This window comes from Rhea americana, unplaced genomic scaffold (genome assembly GCF_003343005.1).
Source record: "Rhea americana isolate MKP2758 unplaced genomic scaffold, rheAme1 scaffold_18, whole genome shotgun sequence".
Taxonomy (NCBI): domain Eukaryota; kingdom Metazoa; phylum Chordata; class Aves; order Rheiformes; family Rheidae; genus Rhea; species Rhea americana.
The window spans coordinates 6,319,809-6,343,830 of record NW_028185927.1 but is presented as its reverse complement, the minus strand read 5'-3'; the positions used below and the strand labels follow the sequence as shown (position 1 = coordinate 6,343,830).

Below are 24,022 nucleotides of genomic sequence, written 5' to 3'. Positions count from 1 at the left end.
AAATCGTCGAAATTTGCTTTCAATATAAGCCAACGGTCCCCGTAACAACTGTGAAATCAGGGCACCGGCACACGGTGGGCTGGCGCTGCGCGGGACTACRCTCGCCCATCCACGGCGGGTGCGAAATCTGATCTCGCTTCGGGTTCAACCGAAAGCCCAAAATGATTCATGCTTGACCGTGCCTCCTTGATATTTCTTACTCAGATTTTTCCTGCTTCCTCCCTGCTGTCTCCTAGGGCACGTTTGTTCCTTCAAAAACTCGAGCAGTGTAACAGCAACGCTATATGCAGTAATTCCTTGAAGAAGTTTATTATTAGTTGATCTAAAACAAAAACAAACAGCATTTCATAAAACATCTTTTGAAAGAAAAGCAGCCGGTGGTTGTTARAAAAGGGGAGGATACACAGCAAACTACTCAGGCATTTAACAACATCCTCTCTTTCCTTGTAAGCTGCACGATATAGCTGTCTTTATTTCATACAGTCACCACGAGCGGCTTCTGCCTTCAGTTTTAAGRAGCTTGCCCTCCAGGTGACTGGCACCCCGCCGTGCTGGCACAGCGGTGGCACCACCCGCTGCCCCCTGCCAAGCGTCTGCCACATCTGCCTGCGCGCAGYAGAAAGGGCCGCGGGGGAAGCCAGCGCAGGGCCGGCCTTGCTCGAGGCCCCGGGGAAGCAGGGAGAGGGCCCACGGCTGCCGGAGCGCTGGAGAACTGGGAATGGGAAGTGAGAGCGACGAGGACGTGGAGGAAACGGCTGGGCTGTGGAAGGAAGGCGCATGAAGCAGAGGAAGGTCCACCAAGTGGTTACAAGTCAGGAGAAAGCGAGGGACCTTGGGAAAGGGAGGTGGCTGCGGGGAGCAGATGGCTGACAGAAGACAGGGGACAGCGTGAAGGTGGACCACGCCTGGAGSAGCTGCCTGCCTTTTCTAGGAGGCCAAAAGCGGTTGACGGGCTGCTCCCCCAGCCCAGAGGACAGAAGACGCACGCTGGAAGTCCGCCTCTAAACAGCAAACAAGGAAGCTTGCTTTTTTATGCGTGTGTTTAAGGTTGAATTTTGACCCCAAGCTGACGTCATACAAATCAAGGGCTGGCCGCTTCCCTCTAAAGGCAAGAGAAATCCAAGGAATCAGGCTAAAAAACAAAAGGGGGGGGGAAGGAAAGAAAGTTATTAATGTTTAAATACCCCCTGGTTTGGGGGTGTAGGGAGAGGCTGACTCAGGGTTTTCCGAGACTGCTGTCGCCGTTGCCAGCGGTCAGGAGTAGAAATGACCCCGTATTTAGAGTACTCGCCGGGCCCTCGATGGACCCTTGGAAGGACAGTCCCTGCTACTGCTCTGCACAGCCTAAGGACCAGGGAGACAGGATCACSAGGGTGTTTCTTGCTATTATAATGTCACACTGCCTCCAACAAGTTCGTTTTAAAGCATGTAAGAGCATGCGGAGCGTACGGCTGCAAACGCTCCAAAGCTATAGGCAACGGAGACGCAGGTTAGATAAGGGGCTGGTTGGGTGGAGCTGGCGAACAATACACGAAAGTGCTTTTCTTTCACTGATCTTGGTTCAAATTAAGGTTAAATTCCAAGGGGAGTGTATTTTCTCTCACTCTTTCTCTCACTCCAGGAAAAGATTTTAAAGGGCATCATTTTCATTTTCAAAAAAAAAAAAAAAAAAAAAGGGGGGGAGAAGAAAGAAAGAAAAATCACAAAGAGCGATACATGTTAATACAAATGTAGCATTCCACAAACCAGAGCTAAGAGCTGATCGTGACAGTTTGAGCACCTACAACTTTCATCCAGCCAAAGTAAGTTAAGTCGTTTTAGCACCTGGCAGGAGCAGGATTGATCCTGCTGTCAAGAGGTGGCTATAGCAAAAGCAGGACTTTATACAAGCCAGAGGGAGTCAATGCAGAAAGAAAGCTGATACACAAGGGTGGAAAGGGGGATTATGCAAATAATACACAGAATTTAAGTAATTTTTTACCATAATGGCACAGTTCTTACTTTTTATGGCTTGGAAATCTGAAAGTAAATTAAATCCTCTTTGTGCATGTATATGACAAAGGAAAGTTGAATATGAAATTCAGAATTAAATCTACACAATTAGGCGCTGTATCTAAAGGAAAAAGTCAAGGCTTACCACTGGCCACTCTGAGACCTGCTTTTGTTGAAAAAAAGAAAAAAAAAAAGTTGGATCAGCTTCTGCACAAAGCAAACTTCATAGAATTTGTTTTGCAACCAATCCATCACTAGTTTTCCCCTTTGGAGTCAATGTTCTAGGGCACTGTAAGAAAGTGCAGCAGACTCCGTGTCATTCAAAAAACCCAAAGCAGAAACGCAGTCTCTCCTGTGATAAGAGCTCCCCAAAGCACGGGGGCAAAGGTGGCACACATTTAATGCTGGCTTTTCTTCTCTGGTATGACAAGAGCTCTTGAAAATCAAAGGGGAAGTCTATGGTTTTGATCCTATGAGATAGTAAGAGTTTGCTAGGGGGGAGCTCTTGGCCTTCAAAGGAGTCCCTAGGAGCTCAGCCCACACGCTGTTCTCTAATGAGAGGTGTGCTGCCATTTCTGCCATGCTCAGAGCCATTCGTCTGCTGCGTGACTACATCTTTTAGGAAATAAAGGACATCTGAATATGTGATGTGCCAGAGCAAGCTACCATTTAGCTGCCAGTAATAAGGCCTTACTTGCCACACACGCTGTACACACTACAGAGACACAAAAACCAGACTATCCTTTCTGAGCTATTTTTCTCACTTTCCCCATCAAAATAAAACATTTCCCCCCATCTGTAAATGTTCTTAATATTGACCTTCAGTGGCCTTCTATTACTAGAAGGCGGCTTCAATATGGACTTAATAAGCGATTGCTTTGTGCATCTTACACGATTTTCCAGTTCAAGGTAGCTGCGCTAGGTGTACCTCAACCAAAACATTAACACCCCTTGGGATACTGTGGGCACCAGCTTCTGCCACCTCACGCCACTCCACCTACATGACATTTCTTTTGAAGCCGCAGAGCTCAGGACCCAACTGTGCTGCTTAATTAAAYGATAGCAATTTAGGGCCCTTCAATGCCCTTGTTTCACGAACACAGCCATTGCTGATGGACCTGAAAGCTAAGTTACCACCAGGTGACCGGGTACCCCTCTACACGTGAGGGACACTGTTGCCAGCTATGGCAAAGCCCAAGTGAAATCAAGGTACAGCCTCGGGTATGTTGCCTGCCAGGGACAGCAGGTGCCCGGCACTGGCATCCGACACACTGCATTTCTGTTCTTGTCATATCCTTCCTTACATCTTTGAGGCCTTTTTTTGACCTCCTCTCTCTTGAACACGATCATGCAGTGTTTCTCAACCCCTTTTTTCCATGGTCAGTGCAGAATCACTCTTCCTACTTACTGGCTGTCATCCCTCGCCGCCAGCTCTGCCCGCCTCTTGGAACGGTTCCCCGTCCGGCTCGTGCCAAGAACAGGCCAAGAACAGCCTCGCCCCCTCCCCATGAGCACAGCAATATCCCTGCCCATCAGATCTGTCCCCAGAATCACTTCTTTCCATTCACATTCCACCAACCTCCGCCCAGCCGCTATTCTTACCGGCCTAATCATCCTTTGACTTAGCTCAAATTACAGTGTAATTAAAATCACCATGGAACACAACTAAGCCAACAAGATTAACTGCACAATCACTTAGCTTTTATGTAGCAGCCTTTCTAGACACCTACCYGGCTTCAGCTCTTTTGACTACTGGACAGTCATGACAAGGACCAGTCTCACTTAGGGCAGGGACCTATYGCTTTCCGTATCAGGGAAGAATCATGGCCAAGCAATAACCATACAGGACACAGGCAACAGCGTTAACGAAGCAGAGTTCATTAAAAGGAACCTCCTTCCTCTGTTTTACCACCTCTCTCCCAGCTTTCTCTCTCATTATCATTTCCCTGCTCAAGTCATTTCCTGTCTGGTCTCTCCCACATCCAGCAAACTTTAAGGGAGGAATGGACCACCAACACACCTACTCTGCTGGCTTGTCTAGAACCTTCTGAATGGTTGTCTTGCTGTTTCAGCCATTTCCTCCCCTGTCAAGTTTTACACAGCATGCCTCCAGGACTGTCAGTCTGAGTTTTTCAAGAATTAACTGATGAGAGGATAGGATCCTGGTGCATCTTTTCTCTTCGTCAGGTTTCATTTCAATTATGTAAGTTGATTTTTTCATTTAGATACTAGCTTCTTCCCATTATCTCCTTCTGCTATACTTCAATCCTTCTTTTCTTTCATYCCCACACTCTTGGCTTTTCCTTTGTAATCCYTATCCCCCTCTCCTTTCACTGTCACCCCATCCTGCTCTTCGTTTAGATCCTGCACAGCTTTCTTCTCTTCTTTTTCCTCTTTATCTCCCTCCAATTTTCCTTTTAGCAAGGCAAATTATTTTGACTCCAGACATAGCCTACTGTCTGAAATGCAAGCAGGTTCATTTAACAACACACAGAAAATTCAAGGTGACACAGCTGAATCAAGAGTGCAGGACACTTACAAAATGGGACACTGCCTCATGGAGCGCACWGACACTGAAACGGACTTAGCAGACRTACTGGACAACCCACTCAGCAGGAGATCATGGGGCTATGCTGTGCCTTAGAGAGCTAAGATGGTCCTTGGGATCAGGAAAGAACCCCGGAAGAACAGGAAGAGATCAGCTACATATCAAACGTGTTTGAGACCAGGAAAAGAGTATCGTGTGCTGCTCAAGCATCCATGAGCCCCCAAAATAGTATTCAAGAATACCTTAGTATCTGAAAAATATCTAGTAGGTGATACCAGAAGCTCACTCTCTTCAGCTCATCTAAGAGAAGATTAATAGGTAATCTATTCATAGTCTTCAGTTATCAGAGTGGGCAAGGATTCGGGAGAGTACATACATCTTTAAGTCATCAGGAAAAAGAAGTCTAATGAAGTCTACTGGTCTGGAGATGAAAGGAGACAAAAGCAGATTAGAAATCAAGTTCAGTAGCAACTAGATTTTTCATGGAGTCCCTTGTCAACAATTCGTGATCCCCCACACATCTGTAGTTCCACATGAAGGTCTGGGATTTGCTTTAGGGGTGGCCTCTCTCTCTCTAACCCGCCACAGTAGTAATAAGTGCTGGAGTGCTGGAATTGATGCACATTTGGTTCCACAGCTTTTCCAGGGTAAGTGCATTAGAAAAGCAACAACAAATAGAGGAGAAAGAGCCTGCCATATGTTTTTGTACATCAAACCATTCTATCAGGCAGGGTTTCCCTCATTTAAAATAACCAAGAGCTTTCAAAGACAAAAAAAAAAAAAAAAAAAAATCTTTCGAATGACTATACTGCATGTACATATTCTAATCACCATAAATTGATGATAGCTAGCTAGATACTTGTGTTGTGTATGAATCACTTAGGTAAAAAAGTAGGTAAAATAAAAAGCAAAGACATAATTTGTAAGTATTGCTAGTGGGAAGGTGGAAGGAGGGAAAAGGACACATCCATGATAGGTGGTGATGTATCTCCTACACATTCTGGGTCAAGGGAGCAACATGTGGTTGAGCCTGCCAGACCTCTTTGCTACTAACGGCTAGCAAGAGTTACAGTACGTAGCTAGACACCTATGTATCTAGCAGATGGTTTGCGAAGAGCCCTATGAAGATAAGAAGTCAATAGCATTGGGGAAAAAAAAAGCTTGTAATGGAATAGTAGGTAGCAGGTCACCTGATAAAAAATAGTTGGCTACACAGGAAATGAGGCTGTGCAAGGGTGAAGTTCTGTATGAGACACCTTGTAACACGCAGTGTTAGTCACTTGCTGATCAAATCTCAGTGACTGGAAAATTAAAAGGATAATATCAGTACTGAAAAACAGCGTAGACGGTTACGACAGGCAGTTGTGGATTTCTTATATAGGAATGTTGAGAACAGTTCTGTGGGATTTCATAAAAACACACACCGATAAAAGCATATTTTCTTCAGGCACAGGCAGTTCAGATTTATAAGAGGCTTGCTCTAGTGGCTGCAAGAGCTCTTGGGAAATAAAGTTATCATGGGCAGACAAGCAAAATGTGGAGGAAGCAGGGCATTTAGCTGCTTGAAAAGCAATCGAGCTGAGTTTCTCCATTATGTGATCAAAGAAGAGCAAAACTGTGAAGCTCTCTGGCCTTCCTTCCAACCTGTGTCATGGTGGTCATTGCTCTATTCAAACGTTTGATGCTGTATTTGTGCAGATAAGAGTCCTTTTCCCCCTCCACAGAGATTTCTCCACACCTGCAGCACAACCCTTAGTCAAGCCTTTGCCTAACAGTGTGAATTTGCACAACTCTGTCTTTTCTTCTCCTGCACTTTAAGCTATTAAGGGGTGAGCAAGGTCCAGTCCAAAAGTACTATAAATGAGTGCAGTTAGTCCCACCTATTGCCTGTGGGTCAGAACGTGGGAACCACAGCTGAGCAGAGTGAACTTTCATCTGCAAAAGGCGAAGTAGACCAGTTGCTCTAACTCCTGAGTAAATCCAGAGGCACTCCTCTTGGCCACAGCCTAAAGCTGGGCTGATCAGTGTTTATTTGACTGGCTTTTATGGGGACCTGTTGAATTAAGGAAGCACTTACCTCAGTGTAGGATATCTGGGCCCAAGTTGTCCTGTGCTCTGAAGGGCAAAGTGAGAGTCTCTAGCTCGTGCATGTGTGCACCAGGGGAGGAACCGTGCACACCTAGGAAAAGAAAGGGTGAACTTGGGTCATTCAGTCAACAGAAAAGTGCTCCTGGCACTGAGTCCATGTGTCGCTGCTGAACCTCAGTCAGTGCATTCAGTGCAGCTGCCTGCACCGGAAGATATCTCTCTGGGGATAGTTGTTCACCAAGCCCACACTAACTCCTCTGAGCCCCATTCCTTATAACACATCCCCAAGAAGGGCGCTCACTTGCCCAGTCTCACTGCTATGCCTTCAGCGCCCTGAAACTCCACAGATAGCCCTTCCCCTTTGCAGGCCACCAGAAGAGCCCCTCTTTCCTCACTGCAAAGTTGAACTTTGCTGCTGCAGGGATGGGAAAAAACAGTATACCTTAGGACGACAGAATTCAGTTTTGTTGACTGTCTGGGAAGCTGTAACCAGCTCCGGAGGCACTTCTATGGCCCAACAGCTGAACATTAATCTGTAACACCTCAGATTTCAACAAGACCATTGTTTTGCTTAGAGGCTGTGAAATTCATTTTGTATATACACAATTTGTTCTTGTACCTATGTTAATCTGATTTTAGAACTTAAAGCAAATATGAGCAAATAAAGGCACTTTAAAATATGACCACTACACGGCAACTTTGCTGTGTGCATGGCCCTCGCTTTTATTCATACAGTGGCAACTTCACTATCTTGGACCAACCTAATGTCTTGGCTGAGACCAAATCACTCTGGTCAGCCAAGACCTGCAGTCTGTCTCTGATCAGTTGGGCAGAAGAAACTGTGACTTTGTAATCTAGAGGGTGGCAACCGCTAGAAATGTCGTTGTGATAAAGAGGTGTGGCTGGCTCACGGAGGTACTTCACCAGCACGCCTCAGCCAGAAGAGCACCTTCACGCCTGGGCATTATTAAGCACCAGTAAAGGTGGTAAGATCTGCCTAGAAAATCCTTATAGTCAATTCTAATCAGGCCCAGGAGCAACATAAAATCAAATGCACATTTTGGGAATTCTTTTGCCAATCTGGGGATATATTTCATTATTATTTGCTTTCATTTTATATGTATGCTGAGATTTATTAATGAAAATTTTACAAGAGATCACAAGTCAATATTCATTATCTTGACATCAAAACTTTTTATGTCATATTTTTATCAAACAGTCTTAGTCACAGGTACTTCTGTTGCTGCATTTGTGAGGAGCAGAGGGAACACTGCCAATTGTACATATTGATTATAAAGTAACCCAACTAGATAAATGTTAATTAGCAGTATTGTTTTGTTTGAAATTTGGAAGCAAATTAGCTTGCCCTATCAAACAAAAATTTAGTAAAAAAATGAACACAATCAAATGTCAACCTGCCTTACAAATTTCCTAACCTTACACTCACGAATCAACTTTAACCTCGGTGGGACACCTGCATTCGAAGATTAGAACAATTGTATGTTGCTTCGACTTCCAAGGTTTTCAAGTCTTCTGTGTGTCTGCAAAGCAAAATATTTCTGTCACCCATCATAACTGCTCTTACTCCTTTTCTAGGTCTGAAGCAGACAAAGCTTCTGCACTCAGGAGCTTTTGGTTTTCACACCATTCCTTCTTGCTCTTCTTCCGTTCAAAATTTAATTTATATATCTTGCACATCATCTATTATGCTGCTTTTGCAGCGATAGAGCAGTCCTGATGTACTGATTTGTACCTTTCTGGTCCAAAGGGAAGAAAAGCGTCCAAGTTAAAGCTATGATTTTCCATCATATTTCTCAATTTTCTGACTGGACCACACGCTGAAAGCTCCTAACTCTTGGCCCAAAACATATGATATGGTGCTTTGTTTATCAGCGCTAGTTTTTTGGACTTCCTGTGAGCCGAGGGTCCACACCAGTGAGAGCTTCCAGCGGTAGAGCTGCTCTGGCATACTGCACTCGCAGCTTGAAGCATTCCATTTTCTGCTTTTCCATCTTAAAACAAATTGATGTAACAAATCCCATGGCTGATCACATTCCAAATCCATATCTGTTCTTGTGTCACCTCTCTTGCTTAACTTCACTGCTCATGTTTAGTAACTACTATCTCCAATGCTGCTGTTCTGCGTGCATCAATAGAACGCTAGGGGTGAGAATCAACATTTCCTATATGAAATGAAAGAAACAAAGTTGATAATTTTCTAGAGCATGTTAAGGCACAAAACATGGTAATCCTAGTAGCATGAGCATGAGTTGATGGAGATTTCCTACTGTTTATTACTCCATTGGCAGTCTAGTGTACTTTTACAGAGGCTGCATGTGAGTTGGTTAGCTGAGTATCTTCTCTGAATAACCTAAATATCCAAGTGAAAGGATTAGTTAACTTTTTGAAAAGGTGATTCTTACTTATGGATATTTGAAATCTTGCTCAGATACCAACTTAGATACCAGTAACCTCATTTCTCATAGACTGATTCTTGAAAACAGTTTTATCTATTTGATCGCAAAGAACTTGTGAAATATTGGCACTACATCAGTGAACGTTAAATACCAATGAACAAAGTCCTGAGGCTTCAGACCACAAATTAGAATAGTATCAAAGTAGTTATGATTTTTGTATCCTGATTTTTCGAGAAAAAAATCTTCAAGTTTGGCTCAAGAATTAGTTCTGCTAATTTTATGAACATATACACCAGTTTCTGTTCCTTGAATCCTTTGGGAAAACATTGTATGTTTTAATTTTACATGAAATACAGGGTGCACATGCATGGGTGAGTGTGAATCATTGTGAATTCACATAGCTTATACTGTGGATCCTCATGTTTTGTGCAGTTATGTCATGACATTGCTTTAGCACGACCGGGAAGAAGCTGTGACCAGTTCTACCAGGTGTACTGATACTTTTGCAAGCCATGAACTCCTGCGAATGTGATACCGTATGGACCTTTGGCCCAATGCAACCACGGAGGAAACGTGCCAAACGCCTCCTGAAGACAACTTCTCAGAAATGAGTGTGACCCTTTGCAGCTGGCTCCTGACTGGGCAGCACACCAGAGCACGTGCACTGAACTGGGGCGCTGGCAGGATTTAAACAAAATATGGTGGCTTCAATTTACACTTTCTCACCTTTTAAGTTTCACACACTGAAACTTAATAAAAAATCAAAGGTGAAATATATATATATTTTAAAACAAAAATTAGACTAAACATCCCCCCCCTTATTCTTCTGCCAAAGGAAGGAAAGACAGAAAATAAAAACATAAACTTCAGAAAACTTCAGGTGGAAGCTAGCTTTTCCTTTTCTTGAGCTATTCTGCTTCATCAGTTCAGCACATCTTCAGTCTGTGTTCGTTAGTGTCTGGTCCTACATCCAGCATCAGGGTTAGTACTTACACATCATAGTATACAGCAGGACTAAATGTAAAGTACTGCAGGATTCGGACACTATTCCTGCAGTTGATTAATTTTACAACCAAGTCTTGGCTACCAACACGAACCATAAATTCTCAAGACACTTCTGGACTTGAGTATCTTATGTTTCAGTTGAATAGAGTTACTAGGCTAACCTAATTATTAAGTTAATGACAATATTTTATAATTACCAAAAAAAGAACCTCAACTCCCTTTGCAAAGACTACTTTAATAAAGGGATTATAAAATACAAAAGGGAAAGAGACAGGTAACCTGAGATGCAATTTTGGAATGCAAACTTTTAGTTCAAATGTGCAAGCTCAAACTTAACAAATGTTTAAAATATTTTTCACACGATGCCAAAATAAACCATGTCTTTTCTAAAGACTACATATTTAGCTAGGCACTGGCAATGTAAATCTTTCAACCATTTCAAGTATTTGTTTAAAAGCTTCCCAGAACATGTGTGCTCCCAACAAAATTGAAGAATGAAATGTTTAGACCACTGAAGCTCAACAGCTGACTTATAATCAACCTAATACGAGAACAACACTGTGGTTTTTTGGACTTGTGGATACTTTTTATTTACCAATGCATGAGAAGAACAAATAGAGAAAGTCCATTTCCTCAGACCTCATGTGAAATGGTAGAACGATAAGAGTTCGTACATGTAACGCTGCAGTCGTAGCACGAGCAGTATCAGAGAAACTGGTGATTTAATGTGCCTCACGGTTTATTCCTGAACACGAGAAAAAGCTTGTGGGGTACAAATCAAAAAGAAAAAAATAGCAACTTTTATCTGGGATTATCCTAAAGGAAGAAAATAAAGTCATAGGGAAACCTTGACATTTAGATAGCAAGTTCACTTCTGTACGTGGATTAAGGACGTTCCAGCTCTTGACCACCTGATAAGAGTATTTCTAAAGCCGTTTTAATTTGAAAATTAGGGTGAATGAATATCTTGTGAAATGTCTGGTGATTTGGAATAAATAAATAAATAAATGTTCCCGTGACAACATATTGACATTACTAAACTATTTCAATATGACGGCTTATTTGTAAAAGCAGTTTTAATATTCCCCTATATTAATGATTAACTAATGACTCTTACTTTCTTGTGAATATATTTAAAGAGGAATCAAACTGATTTCATCTACAGAATTCCACTAACGAGACTGAGTTGGCTCTGAACTTTTCAAATACCCGCGGTTTTCCTGACACGAGTATCGAAAACCATGCTATCCGTTTTGGGCTGCGGGCTGAACGAAAAACAGCCCTAAACGACTAAAGGTCCACAGCTCTTTTCTGTTAAAGTTGATTTGTCACAATATTGTTAATTAGTGAGGGCTTAGGGAAGGCTTACTATGAATATAATTACAGTGCCGAAAAGCACTAATAACACTCTTATCCCGAGACAACGTGATGCTATTTACATATTTCACCAAGGCGTATATCAGAAACGGCTCCCAGTGCGTAACGCGCTGCAGGATCATCCAGAGAAACGCGCAGAACCTCACGAGGAAGAACGTTCCCGAGTACCTCGGTGCTCTTCAAAACATCCGGGATGCYGACCTGCCCAGCAACTGCAACCTCCGCGATCGCGGCCCGTGGCAGGCCGCCTTCTGCCACGAACCGCAGTGCCACCGGCGGGCAAATGAATCGCTCCTCCTGCGGCAAAATCTGAGGCAATCTCACCCTGCTCTCAAAAATCAGGACAGCAATGAAAATTGTATTTGTCTATTATAAAAGGCAGGATTTTATTTTATTGTTTTTTTACCTCCAAATCACTGGACAGAGATCAGTTTACAATGAATAAATACAAAACAAAGGCCAGCTGACCCACGTGATGATTATCCCGTCTCCGCGGGCCAGAGGAGAACTGCTGCCCCCGTCACTCCAGCAGGATGCCGCGACGCTCGCGGAGCTCAGCGGGGCCAGAAACTCGCCCAAAGACACGGGAGGCCGAGCCGACGCTACGGGAACCCGCGCGACTTTCACTCTTCCCTCCAGTGGGTGAAGAACCAAAAGTATTTTGATATTAACCACATTTTGAAAACTATCCCAAGAGGTGTACGCACCTTCCAAGGGTTATGCACCTTTTATACCTGTCAACTGGAGACGGCACACGGAGTTATGAGCAAGGAAGAAGCAGAACCCAAGTGCTCCTGAATCTCTGCCTCTCAGCAGAGTAAATTTCCCAAGGTCCATCTCAAAGAAGACAAACATATCCAGCTGAATTTAAAAAATCAATACCTAATTTAATTATGATTCAAAGTCATTTAGCTCAAGGGTGATAAAAAAATGTAACTAAAAACCTCACTGAATTTCAGCCTACTTGGTACAAGACAAAACGCAGAGTCAGGAATTTTTTTTCTCCTAAGGTACAATGTGACATAGGATAATGAAGAAGCAAAATTATAACCTAGTTTTGCAGAACTGAGTATTATCCACAGCCAGATGTAGCTGATATTAAGACTGCTAGACTGCTTTTGCCTGGCTGACCCTACTTTCCTCAACAGAGCCAGCTAACATGAGAGGAGGGAGGTCAAACAGTATTGCTGTATGAAGCCTGCATCACAAGATCAGTTGCTCAGAGGAGAAAAGAATCAGAGGAAGATGAGGAATTTGAGATACGCCTAGGTGAAGGAGGAACTTAGCCCATTCATGCATGGAAAACAAGCCCTGATTCAGTAAACTTGCATTTCCAAAGCAGCAAGCAAGCTTCCTCAACAAAGCTGTCAAGGAGTAAGAGTTTCCTCTTWCATGGATAAGTAACTGGTTAAAAGTTAGATTAAAACTGTAAGTAAGAACAAACGTATCATTTTCACAATGGAGGAAAGTCACCTTATTTTCCTACAGGGATCCTTGCTGGAGCCTAGGCTGCTCCTCATACTCAGAAATCACCTTGAAAAAGGGGCTAATTTGGAGATGGTGATGTTCGCTGCTGATATGAAGTTATTGTGAATAGCAAAAATGAGCTGWGAGAAGAGATGCAAAAGATATTCAGTGAACGTGCAATAAAGCAGCAGATGAAATTAATTACTGATAAATGCAAAGCTATGCATTCAGARAACAGTGCTGGCTTCGTATACTCTACGATGAACTCTAAACTGAGTATAGTTGACAAATGAGATCTAGAATTATTATAAAAACAACACAACGGACATCAGTTGTCATAAAACAAAATCAACACTAGAAATGATTACAAAAGTTGGAAACCCCCCCCCATAAAACATCATATGCAGCTAGTAATTTGACAGTTTGTCCACATCTTGAATTCCACAGGCAAATCTGGTTCTATCTCAGYAAAAACACTGCAGAGCCGGAAAAGAATGAGACTAGTGCAACAAGGCCAATTAAAAACACGAGACAGCCAGTTTWCAGGAGACTAAGGCTTCTGGCTGTAAATGAGATGATAGAGGAATAATGTGAAATACAGCGAATCACTAGGGRCATTGGCAAAATATGAACAAGGAATGGTTCTTCACTGTCTCTAATATGAAAATTAGGTGATATCAAATTAGTCTACCCGATTCATAATAAGAAAAGGAAATGCTTCTTCACTCAGTGCACCAYTGACTACAGGACTTCTTTTCGCAGGACAGAATAGATACTAAAACCTTAAATGGATTGAAAAATCAGTCACAAAAAAAAAAGCCCTTAAATGGTACTAAATATAAAGACACTATCTCTGGTTTGGAAAGCCCTTAAATGACAAATTGATGGAGGATGGAAGACTATTCTAGAGAAGGGTCACTAGCATCTGCCCTGATTTTATAACCTTTCCTAAGCACCTACTCCTGGTCATTGYGAAAGGCACTTTTTAGGCTAGTTGGGCTTTTGGTCAAACATAATATAGTAGACCTTATATCTCCAGTTTCGTTCCTTCTTTGGCCATTTCCTTAAATCACAATTGGTTCAATAGCACCAACAGCTCATGAGATCTTGTGTGTGCCCTAGGGTTCAATAATGACAGTAGYGGGGAAAAAAAAGCAGTAGAGTCTTCCAAGCCCTGGAGAGCAGCATACACCGGACGGCYAAGAAGCTGGAAGCTGGGGTTTGACAACATTCAGATCTGGAAGCATTAAACTTTCCTCCTGCTAGGTGAACGGGGTAGGCTCTGGCTGTTTTGAGGAAGTTTCTAGAAGAGTCTCTGGAAAATTTGGACTGAAGGAATGCTTTTCCATGCAAGGAAAARCATGCAATTTCCATGCAAGGGGCCAGACTTGGTGGACTGAAATTAAGAGCATCTTAAATGTGCAGATGATGAAGGTTTAATACGGAAGTGTATGAAAGGAAAGAAAAGCATCAAAATATCTCAGCCAAACCTACATTAAAATTTCATTTTCTTCTTCATTCTTCTGCTAGAATAATCCTTCATTACAAGCAAAATTTGAGAGAGAAGACAGCATGACAACATTAAAGACAAAGCAGAGTGACCAAGCAGAAGCTTTATTAACTACATCCACTCTGCTTAAGCTGGCTCATCCTGGGGTAGCTTAAAGCCCACCGTACTTCYGAGAGTCAATACTGAATTTGAGCTGCTCAGAGTTTACACTTGCCCTTCCTGAGCAAGATTCTGCCAGCATGGAGCTGACCTCTCTACTCAGCTTCAGCCATGTGCCACGGACAGCTAGGATGCATGGAGGTGTAGGGGTTACATATGTAATTCTAGAGCTAACTCTGCTGTGTCTGTGAGGTCTAGAGCATCTGTACCTGAAAATTTTCTGCTATTTTTCTTCTATTTTCCCAGCTTCCTGTTGCCTTCTATTCTTCAGCCTTAGGGTTCACTCTGAGGGCACTCGAGGAGTAAACAAAGTGGACAGCTGGCAGGCTGGCCTCAGCCCCAGCCTGGATGCTGCTCCTACAGCACAGAGCACAGAGTTTCCACTTAGAAGGAACAGGCAAAAATTCTTGTAGGAAAGGGGTGAGACACCCATTTCACACTGAATATGTGAGTTTTGATTGTCAGGCGGATCCTGAATATCTGAGAGATTTCCTCTCACAGGAAAGGACAGAGCAGTGATCAACAGCAATTCAGAAAATTCCCCACTCTGAGATACTGCACAACGTTACAAAGCTTTCACACAGCAATATATGAACCTGCTCCTCCAGGCACAGCTGCACAACTGAACGGGCTCTGAGTAAGGGGAAAAAAATTTCCAAGATATTATCCAGAGATATTTTTTGAATGTGAACCTACTTTATCAATTAATATATTTAACTTACAAATACTGGACTATTTGTAGTTTCAGAAATAACACAGGAGATTTAAATTTGGAAACTGCCTTGCAGGATTTTGCACCTGAAGCAAGGCGGTATTTGGAAACACGATCAGGCTGTCTTGCAGCAGACTACAGTCCAGCAACACTGAGAGAACAGACTGCTAAAMTACGCATCTGGACCATTTTTCACAGTGCATTGTGCCACAATGCATCTGCTTAAAAACAAATATATGTTTGCAGTGAAATATTTCGACAAATCAGAGAACTCAGCAGCAAAGTAGTTAAACATTTATGATTTGATTTTATCTCAGCTTGGAATGTCGCTGGAGTGTCCCACTTCTAACAACTGTTTGCTAAGTTAAGGCTTTAGTGTTTACACAGCGCTGAATGAAGCAGCCTGGTCACCAGATGTGAATGCTTCCTTAGACTACAGCTTTCAATCAGATCACGGTCCTAATGGTCCCTGCTCCAACCTTCTTCCTCAGGACGTCCACCAGTCTTTCCAACCTGAGAGGGGGCGGGGGAGAGGGAGGGGAGAGAATAAAGAAGCTAACGTTAGGAATGCTCTGGCTGAAAGAGACAGTGTTTGCACTGACCCAGGCTGTCCTGGCGGTGGTCACGCCAAGGAACAAAGCCGTACTGTAAAAGACAGACGCWACGGGAAAACGCAGACAACTTGCAGAAAACTTTTGAACCTACGGCCCCAGCCCCTTTGCAGTCAGTGATATCTATCAACCCACCTTGTCTTTTCTTGTAGTACGTACAGTCTCGGAGGTCCTCGTACGGCGTTAACACAAAACCCTAGGCAGCGATCTTGCTGCACATACGCCTTTCCGCGTAAGCAGCACATGCTGCGGTTTTTCAGAACCTGAGTGGTCTATGGCTCCTGTAACACTTACTGTTATTCCTTAAAAAAACATCCCGCTCATTATTCAACACTGCAAGATGCTTCTGTTGTCCAATTTATAAATTTATGCCCCAAATCCATGCGAAAAGCTTTTTCAAAATGCATGACAAGCCAGATTTCTGAAGATGCATTCAGAAGTATTTCCAAGGTGGTCTGAGTGACTTAAGTTGACACAAACATAAAACAATTTACCATCTAAATAAATAGGACAGAGAGATGCCCAATACTTTCTTAGTCTTAACGCACAGGGTAGAGTATGTCCAGCACCTCATTGGCTTAATTTTTTTTTCCTTTGTTAAAGTATGTAGGCAAACTCAAAGTGCTAAATTTGCCCAGGGTTTTCCACTTGCACACATTTATCTTCAGCAGTCCAGTAACCAGGTATTCAAGCTATTTCTTCAATTTATCTATATTTTATGGAGTTTTTCAATACAAAAATAATTGTATAAAGCTAGACACTGAGAGCAGCAGAACACTTTCAGAGCCGTGCCCAGCATACTAYGTACACAACTTTCACAACAGTTAAGAAGAGCTGCAAGTTCAAATGGCTGTAGTCACTACCGCAAAGTTCACCACTAGTGCTAATCTGAAAAGTCAAGTTTAAAAAAAGTATTTTACAACATGAGGAATGCAGATAGGAAATATAAATCATACAGCTTTATCAAAGCTGTAAACTGCGTTTGACCTAATGGATGCATTAATAACTTCAGTTCAGGAAAACGAGTTAACACATCTTGGTTTTATTGCCACAGGTGACTAATGCACACTGTACGTATTGAAATGCTCTAATTTTCCAGGAACCACCGAGCACCACGAAGCTGCCCCTTTTATTGTGCTCACCAGCTGACATAATTCCTGAAAGCGGATTGAGAATTCACCACCTTAAAGCCACCTGTCACACACACCAGGAAACGTACGTGGAAAGTTCAGCTGCTTCTAGTTGTTGCACAAGGACACTAAAGAATCGGGTTTTAATGACCATCGGTTTCGCTTTCTGAGCACAGGTAAAACACTACTCCTCTCCCTCCAGTTTTCCATGTATCACCTTTCTTCTCCTTTTTAATCGGCCATYTTTTTTCTGTTTTTCCAACATGCATTTACTGCACTTGCTTGTCTTTTCGGAGGCAGCAGCATCCAGATAGCTATAACTTACTTCCATCACTCTATACAAGTGTCAAGTCAGGGCTTTTGCAGCTTATTTACTCCTGGCAGCTTTTCTGATTGGCTAAATCAATGTTTTCTGGATTCTAAATATTAGAACTTATAGCTACTGATAGCTCATATTTTCCTCAGACCCCGTTACTGAGAAGTTTAAGTGTTAAACCAGTTCTTAGCCCATGTGCAACATTTTAGAGAGTAATGACAGATCAGCCCTCGCTTGCAGCAGCAGTGAGGACCTTTGACCCTGGGGGGTTTGGAAGCATCATTCCAGCTTTCTCGGCCACTTTAAGCATCACTGGAGGTCTCTCTCTCAGTAGCATCTTCCCTAATTTGCTCCAGGAGCAAATCCCTCTGCTCTGAAACATAAAGGACGGGAGAAGCAAGCCAAATAGCCTGGGCAAACAGGAGGTTTCAACTGCAAGTTCTATTGTTTTCTGAGAGACAGCAGAAAAAGAGTAAAATCAGAGATCACAGCTTATTTAAATTGCAGCTCAGTTACACAGAAATGCTGCATGGCTTACGCGCACGGGGGAAAGATAACGCCACGAGTCGCGGTGTCTTTAAGGAGACGTGGGTTCGAGGATCACCGCTTGCAGGCTGTCCTGCAACACGCTCAGCTGTGCACCGCGGCGACCAACCAACGACGCTGCACGCCGGGGCACGCGAGCTGGTGAAGAGCTGCCCGTGTTTGAAGAGCAATACCACCGGGATGAAAGTAGCTGTCTTCTGTTTAACCTTGAAACCGTCAGGCCTCATTGGAAATAACGAGGCTTAGCAATCAGAGCTTCTGCTTTTCAAATGAGCGACGACTGAGATCGTCACAGCGAGGTAACCGGCACCAAGTACGAACTGCGCAGAGCTTGCTGGCCTTTTGTTTCAATCATGTGTGGATCTGCAAATTTATTTGTTCTTTATTAGAAGAAAGAAAAAAAAAGCAGCAGGGGATTAAGAAACCATACCTTTGAAAGAGATCTAAACTACAATGTAAAAGAGAGACCGCAACGGCTATTTGTAGCATGGAATAACAGAGGGCAGAACTCACCCGTACACAGACATAAGACCCAATATACCACTGAAATCCCACCTAAGCCTACAAAATAATGCTATGGGCTGAACCAGTGGTTAATAACTCTTGATACAGGCCCCRGGGGGCTTTTGGGAATGATAATCCCGGACTCTTTGTTCACCAAGGGTCCGACTCTTCCATCCTGACTCACAATAAGCAGCATTTTTCCTTGTGAGTAATAAAAGACAGCTAACGAGGCTGCTTGTGTAAACGAGGTACTACCTGCAAGGGGTGAGGACGACAGAAGCGCCCCTTATAGATTAATCTCTGTATCAGGCCTGGCGGGTTACTGCCGCAGCTCCTTGTGCAAGCTGCGCATTTTCGCCCGTAGTAAACCACACCTCAAGATCAAAATAACCTACAAAAGTATCAGACCAAGCAGCAGAATAAGAGCTGCTGGGAATTACCCTAAAGCTCTCAGGTTTTGCAGAATCTTCTTCAAAATACGGAAGACATTGACCTGAAGAAAGTAACTTTTATTACTTTGTGCTGCGATGATCCACCAGTGTAATGCCAGTACGTTTCATTTAACTAGAAGCAACACTGACTACATTAGACGGCGTCCAAAGACACAGGTTTAGCCAGCAACATTTATCTTTTTGCTGCGGTGGCTCTTGCACCGAGTCAAAGGGCCTGGTGAAGGAAACGCTCCTCCCAGTATAAATCAAACGGGCAGTATGCCACTATCCTCTCCCGAGATGCAAGTATGGATGCTCACTGAATTTGCATCTCATGAAGCAAGACAAATTCTGGGCATCTCTTCTTCCAGTTATTTAAGACTGTATTCTCTTACCGATGCATACACCTTATGTATGTACATAATGCTTACAGAGAGCATGTGTTGTTATACGGCGTATCTTACACACTTCCTGAACACCTTGACTTCCTGCTTGGATTTTCAGTAGTTCTAYGTATTTCCCTTCACCAACACTTTTTAGACTACCACGGATTGAAGGAGAGCTAGAAATCTTCAGAGAATACTGTCTCCTTTGAGGATAGATCATTTTGGTTTTACAATCATTCTTATAAAACAGACTTCAAATTTGTACTGACTGAAAAGTGTGTTCTGGGAGCCCAAAGCTGGCCCTATAATTGCATAAGTGTTACCTACTGATCCAAACCCTGTCTGTAGGGCAGACTATCTATGTGCATTTTTGGCTTGCTCTCTTTCAGGAATTTTCCTGAAGAAATGCAGCTTTAATCTAGAGCTCAGCAAAAGCTCTTCTACTGCTCAAAACCAAGATCAGTACATCCTGCCACACCTCACCATCACTGGCCAAAGGAGCATACTCTGAACTGCAGCAGCCACCTTTAACCACAAGTTCTGAGTGTGCAGCATTATCACAGATTGATCTTCCAGGACATCATGCCTCAGAAATAGCCAAAATGCATACCCAATAAAAAAAAAAAAAAAAAAAAAACTTTATCCTTCAAGTAGCCTATGTCCTAATCCGCAAGGCAATACAGAGACTACCCAAAACAATAGCTCCTACCTGCAAATGGAGGAGTTATAAAAACAAAACCCTCCTGGATTTTGAAATGCTATATAAGGGCTTATAAACCTAAACTATAACCCTTGGTTATCTTTCTAGCAGATTAGATTAGGCTTCGGCTATGAAGATGGCCTTACTTGCATGATTTCTGTCTTCGTGTGGAATGTGTTTTGCTAACACTAATTCCCTTTAGAAACCAAGCATTTTAAAATATACTAGGTAAATAAAATGCACAATAATAAAAATAACAAAAATGCACATAAATAAAATGGACAAAAGCACTACAAGCAGCTTAGCAATAGGGCTCAGTGAATAACTGACTGTTCAGTGAGTGGTCACACAAATTCACTTAATTGCATCTCATAACAATAAAAGAACTCTTTTTCTTTCTTTTCCTCCAGTTTTCCTCTCAGATATATTGCATCCAATCAAAACTGGAATACTTTGCTTTCAGGCATTTTCAGTAAAAGTCAAGGGAACAAATGACATAGAGAAGAGAGGCTGCTGTGATACCAGGACCATTCTCAACCTGAAACCAGTCATTTGGACAGCATCATTCACTCAAAAGGCTGGGAGAAAMTAGTTTAATTCTTTTATCTGTACAAGGGAATTGGAGTCCAGCTGTTTCCTCTTAAGATTGCAGCACTTTATAAATACTAGGTTCTGGGGAGGGTTGTTTTCAGTCTCAGTTGCTGAAGCTGCTCTGCATTGAATAAAATCCTTAAAYACTCACTGGACTGAAGCCTGGAATGTGAGGGTACGAGCTGGCAGGTGAGCGTCCCATCTACCGTGCTACGGAGGCATTCTCCCTCTTACTTCTGTGCTGTTCACTGAATCTTTAATTAGTCKTATTCCTAAATTCAAGTTTTGCTTTTGCCACGTGGAAAACCTACCTTTTCAACAATAATCATTTTTGATCTACTTGCTAAAAAAAACATTGCCTGGCTGCATTTAACGGGTCACACGCCAGCCTGTAACAATTCCTTCGTACATCACCTTTCTGGTGAAGACTAGATATGATTTAGACGCATCGGGCTGCCTCTGTTCTGCCTGGCGAACTTCCCGCTGCACCTCCTGCGCTTGGGACTGGGCGTCTTTCGGAAGGCCACGCCGGAGCTCAGCAGCGGTTTTCAGCCGGCCGCCGGAACTGCCAAGTAAAAATCCGCGCCCTGCGTTGGGCAGGTGGCTGGGCGGACTGACACTAATGGTCCTCGCCAGTCGTAAAGCGTGAGCGGCAGCTCCTGCCGGCCCCGCGGTGTTCGCACCTTCGCTAAACTTGCAGCCCTGCAGCTTGGCAGGGCAAGCCGTTCTCCCTCCGAGAAACCCCGCCACAAAACAAGCATTCCTATTAAATCCCTTCCAGCATCTTCTCTACCCAAAAGAGTAATTCTGTATATGATTAAACTTAGAAGTAAATACAGCCAGTTGGGCTCCTGTCAGCAGACATATTTCAAAATAAACCTGGCTCTCACAGGCCTTGGCTAAAATATTAAGCCTTTATCTGTGGTCCACAATAACTAATCTTGTCAAATTGTTTGCTTTCTACCTTCTGTTTGGAAGATTACGAGCTAGCTCACCATTACTATTCACCTTGTGCCATCACCAGCAGCAGCAAAAGTGAACGGTAAACAAAGTTGGTCTGTTTTGACAGCCCTCAGCTTGGATGCAAACTGCTGCAGCGCCCAGAGCGACCCACGACCAGAGCCTCCGTGTCGGACCTGGTGCGGATGTGTGGAAGGTACTGCCGCTTCTCCGCTTTAAAATGCTTTCGCAGGACAGCACACACGGCTTTTCCAAAATAAATGAGCTCAGGAAAAAGAAAACAAACCCCTGTAAACACTGCACAACATTTATCATTTAGACCAGGCAGAGACTCTCACTACTGGATGGACCGTTCACATCTGATGATGTTGCTGRTATTAAAGAATTAAAAAATTAACAATAATTGAAAGAGAGGGCAGATCGACATATTTAAGGCCAAATGATACCCATCATATCATTTAATCAGACAACAGAATTTTACCCTAATGGCTCTAGCTTCAGTCCATCAGTTCACATGCTCAGTTTTATGCAAAATTTACTACTTCGCTTAAAACCAGCACATAAAACTTTTCTACACCTCCTTCTGTAAGCTTGAACTACCTCTGGCACTGATAGTTGCTGCTTCCAGTCATTTGGCTCCATGGCTTGTCTCCTTTTTAGAAGAAATCTTGACATCTAAACCCAYTCCTTACAGTGACAGCATTTTCACAATGTTTGCGCTGATATGAAAAGGGAAGGGTCTGTTTGACTTTCTTGCTAAATACTTCCTAGAACTTTCTGTCATGTGCTTAAGAAAAGCTAGCAGTTTTACTGTTTTACTTCACGGCTAATATAGCTTTACTATAGAAAGTATTTTGGCACAGTATTTATTCATTTGGAAGAAGGGAAAAATATTACTTCCAATCAGCTCCCGTCCTTTCCTTTGGTAGCTGTTTGGTACTATTAGAGTCATGTACTACAGGCTCATCAAATCTCAGATTCTTTGCTTTGAACACTCCCAGTATGGAGGGAGGGATGGTCAAAACTTGATGTAAAGYGCAGAACTTCACATAAAGCAGACATCATGTCTATGTTGCATGRTAAGTATTTTGCATGTGGCAAAACATTGGGCAGAGAAGTGAGACAACTCGCTGAAGCTCAAGCAACCAAGAAAACCAGGAAAGACCCACAAACTTTTCTTCATGTTTAGTTTTAGGTATGAGTAATCTTGAGCGGAACTGGGTTCCTCATGTGTACAAGAGGAAAAAGAAAGCGCAGGCATGAAGTCTGCAGAATTAGAGCGTGGAACTGCTGGAGACAGAGCCCATCACTCCCAGCTTCTTAATCCCCGCTCTGTGCCGCAGCAGCAAGTAACGACTAGCCAGTTCTCCTGTTCCCTATCCAGCTGCAGAGACGCTTCAGGAAATGGAATCACGACTTACTCTTTGGAGGATTTTGTTTAGTTCCAAATGCCTCTTCAGGAATACTTAAAAACAATGTCAAAAACTCATCATGTGAAACAAACAGTATTTCAGACGCGCTCAGAACAAACAGGGTCYTGATGAGATGCAGGATGAACAGACTGATGTACATTTAAGGATCTGTAGGCAGTGGAGACTTCAAATAATACTCTCCAATAAAAGACTCCCACGGTATCAGCCTGAAACCACCACGTTATACCTTTCTGCATGTTTCAGACAAGCCCTCCTCGTGAGGCCAGGTCTGAGCTTTGTAGCTGCCTATTCCAAGCCCGTCCCACCCCTTTTGTGCGTGTTCTAGTCCAGTCGTATTTACAGCAAGTTTGCAAAATCTCAAATACCAACATGCTACCCTGGCTGTTTCTCACTGCATCCCATCAGAGCACAACTTTGGCAGTCTCCTCTTGATATCATAAACAATAAAGACAAGACTGGCTTTTTTTTTTTCTTGATTCCACATATATTTTACAAAACCTGATGCAGACTTGCTGGCTCTAGACAGCTCTCAGTTATGTTCTTCCTCCCTGAGGTGGTTCCACCCTGTTGACCAACAGCAATTCAGAGCTCGTGGAGAGAAAATTCCTTCACGTAAACCATCATCAAATCCCCCCACTATACATTAAAATTCATTCCTTTTACATAGGTTTGATGTACGTCAGTAGACTTTCCTTCCTGGCATAACTGACGTGATGTTGCCCAAGCTAGAATGAGTTCTATGGTAACAGAGTGATCAAGTAACAATAGAAAAGGGTTTGGATGTAACAGAAAAGCATTTAGTCAAGCTCCCACTTGTGATAACTCCTTCATAATGGGCCTAGACTGGTAACCGAACTCTCCACCCTTCTGGGGTAATCCAGTGGTATCTATCTAATACCTATCTTGTCCACAGACTTCTCCTGCATTTAGAGTGACTCATACATAGCTATTCTTCTGAAAAATATTTCTGGAAAAAATCAGAGCRGCCTTTCCTCAGTAACGGACAAAGAAAATATTCATGGGTGAAATATTCTCCCTCCCTTAATGTTTAAAAAAATATAGATAGACATTATTAGCATTAAGCATGTCTCTTACGGTGATCTTGGGATGGGGTCACATATGCAGGGGCAAAACCACAA

At 42.9% G+C, this 24,022-nt stretch overlaps 1 protein-coding gene across 1 annotated transcript in view; it reads right to left on the bottom strand.

The window, feature by feature from the left end:
- Positions 1-11,459: 11,459 nt before the first annotated feature.
- MIPOL1 (mirror-image polydactyly 1) overlaps positions 11,460-24,022 on the bottom strand; it is a 189,430-nt gene continuing 176,867 nt past the window's right edge. Inside the window, exon 13 of the mRNA XM_085301717.1 lies at positions 11,460-15,788. Within this exon, the coding sequence (XP_085157843.1) occupies positions 15,722-15,788 (67 nt within the window). The 3' untranslated portion in view covers positions 11,460-15,721. The remainder of the gene's footprint in view (positions 15,789-24,022) is intronic.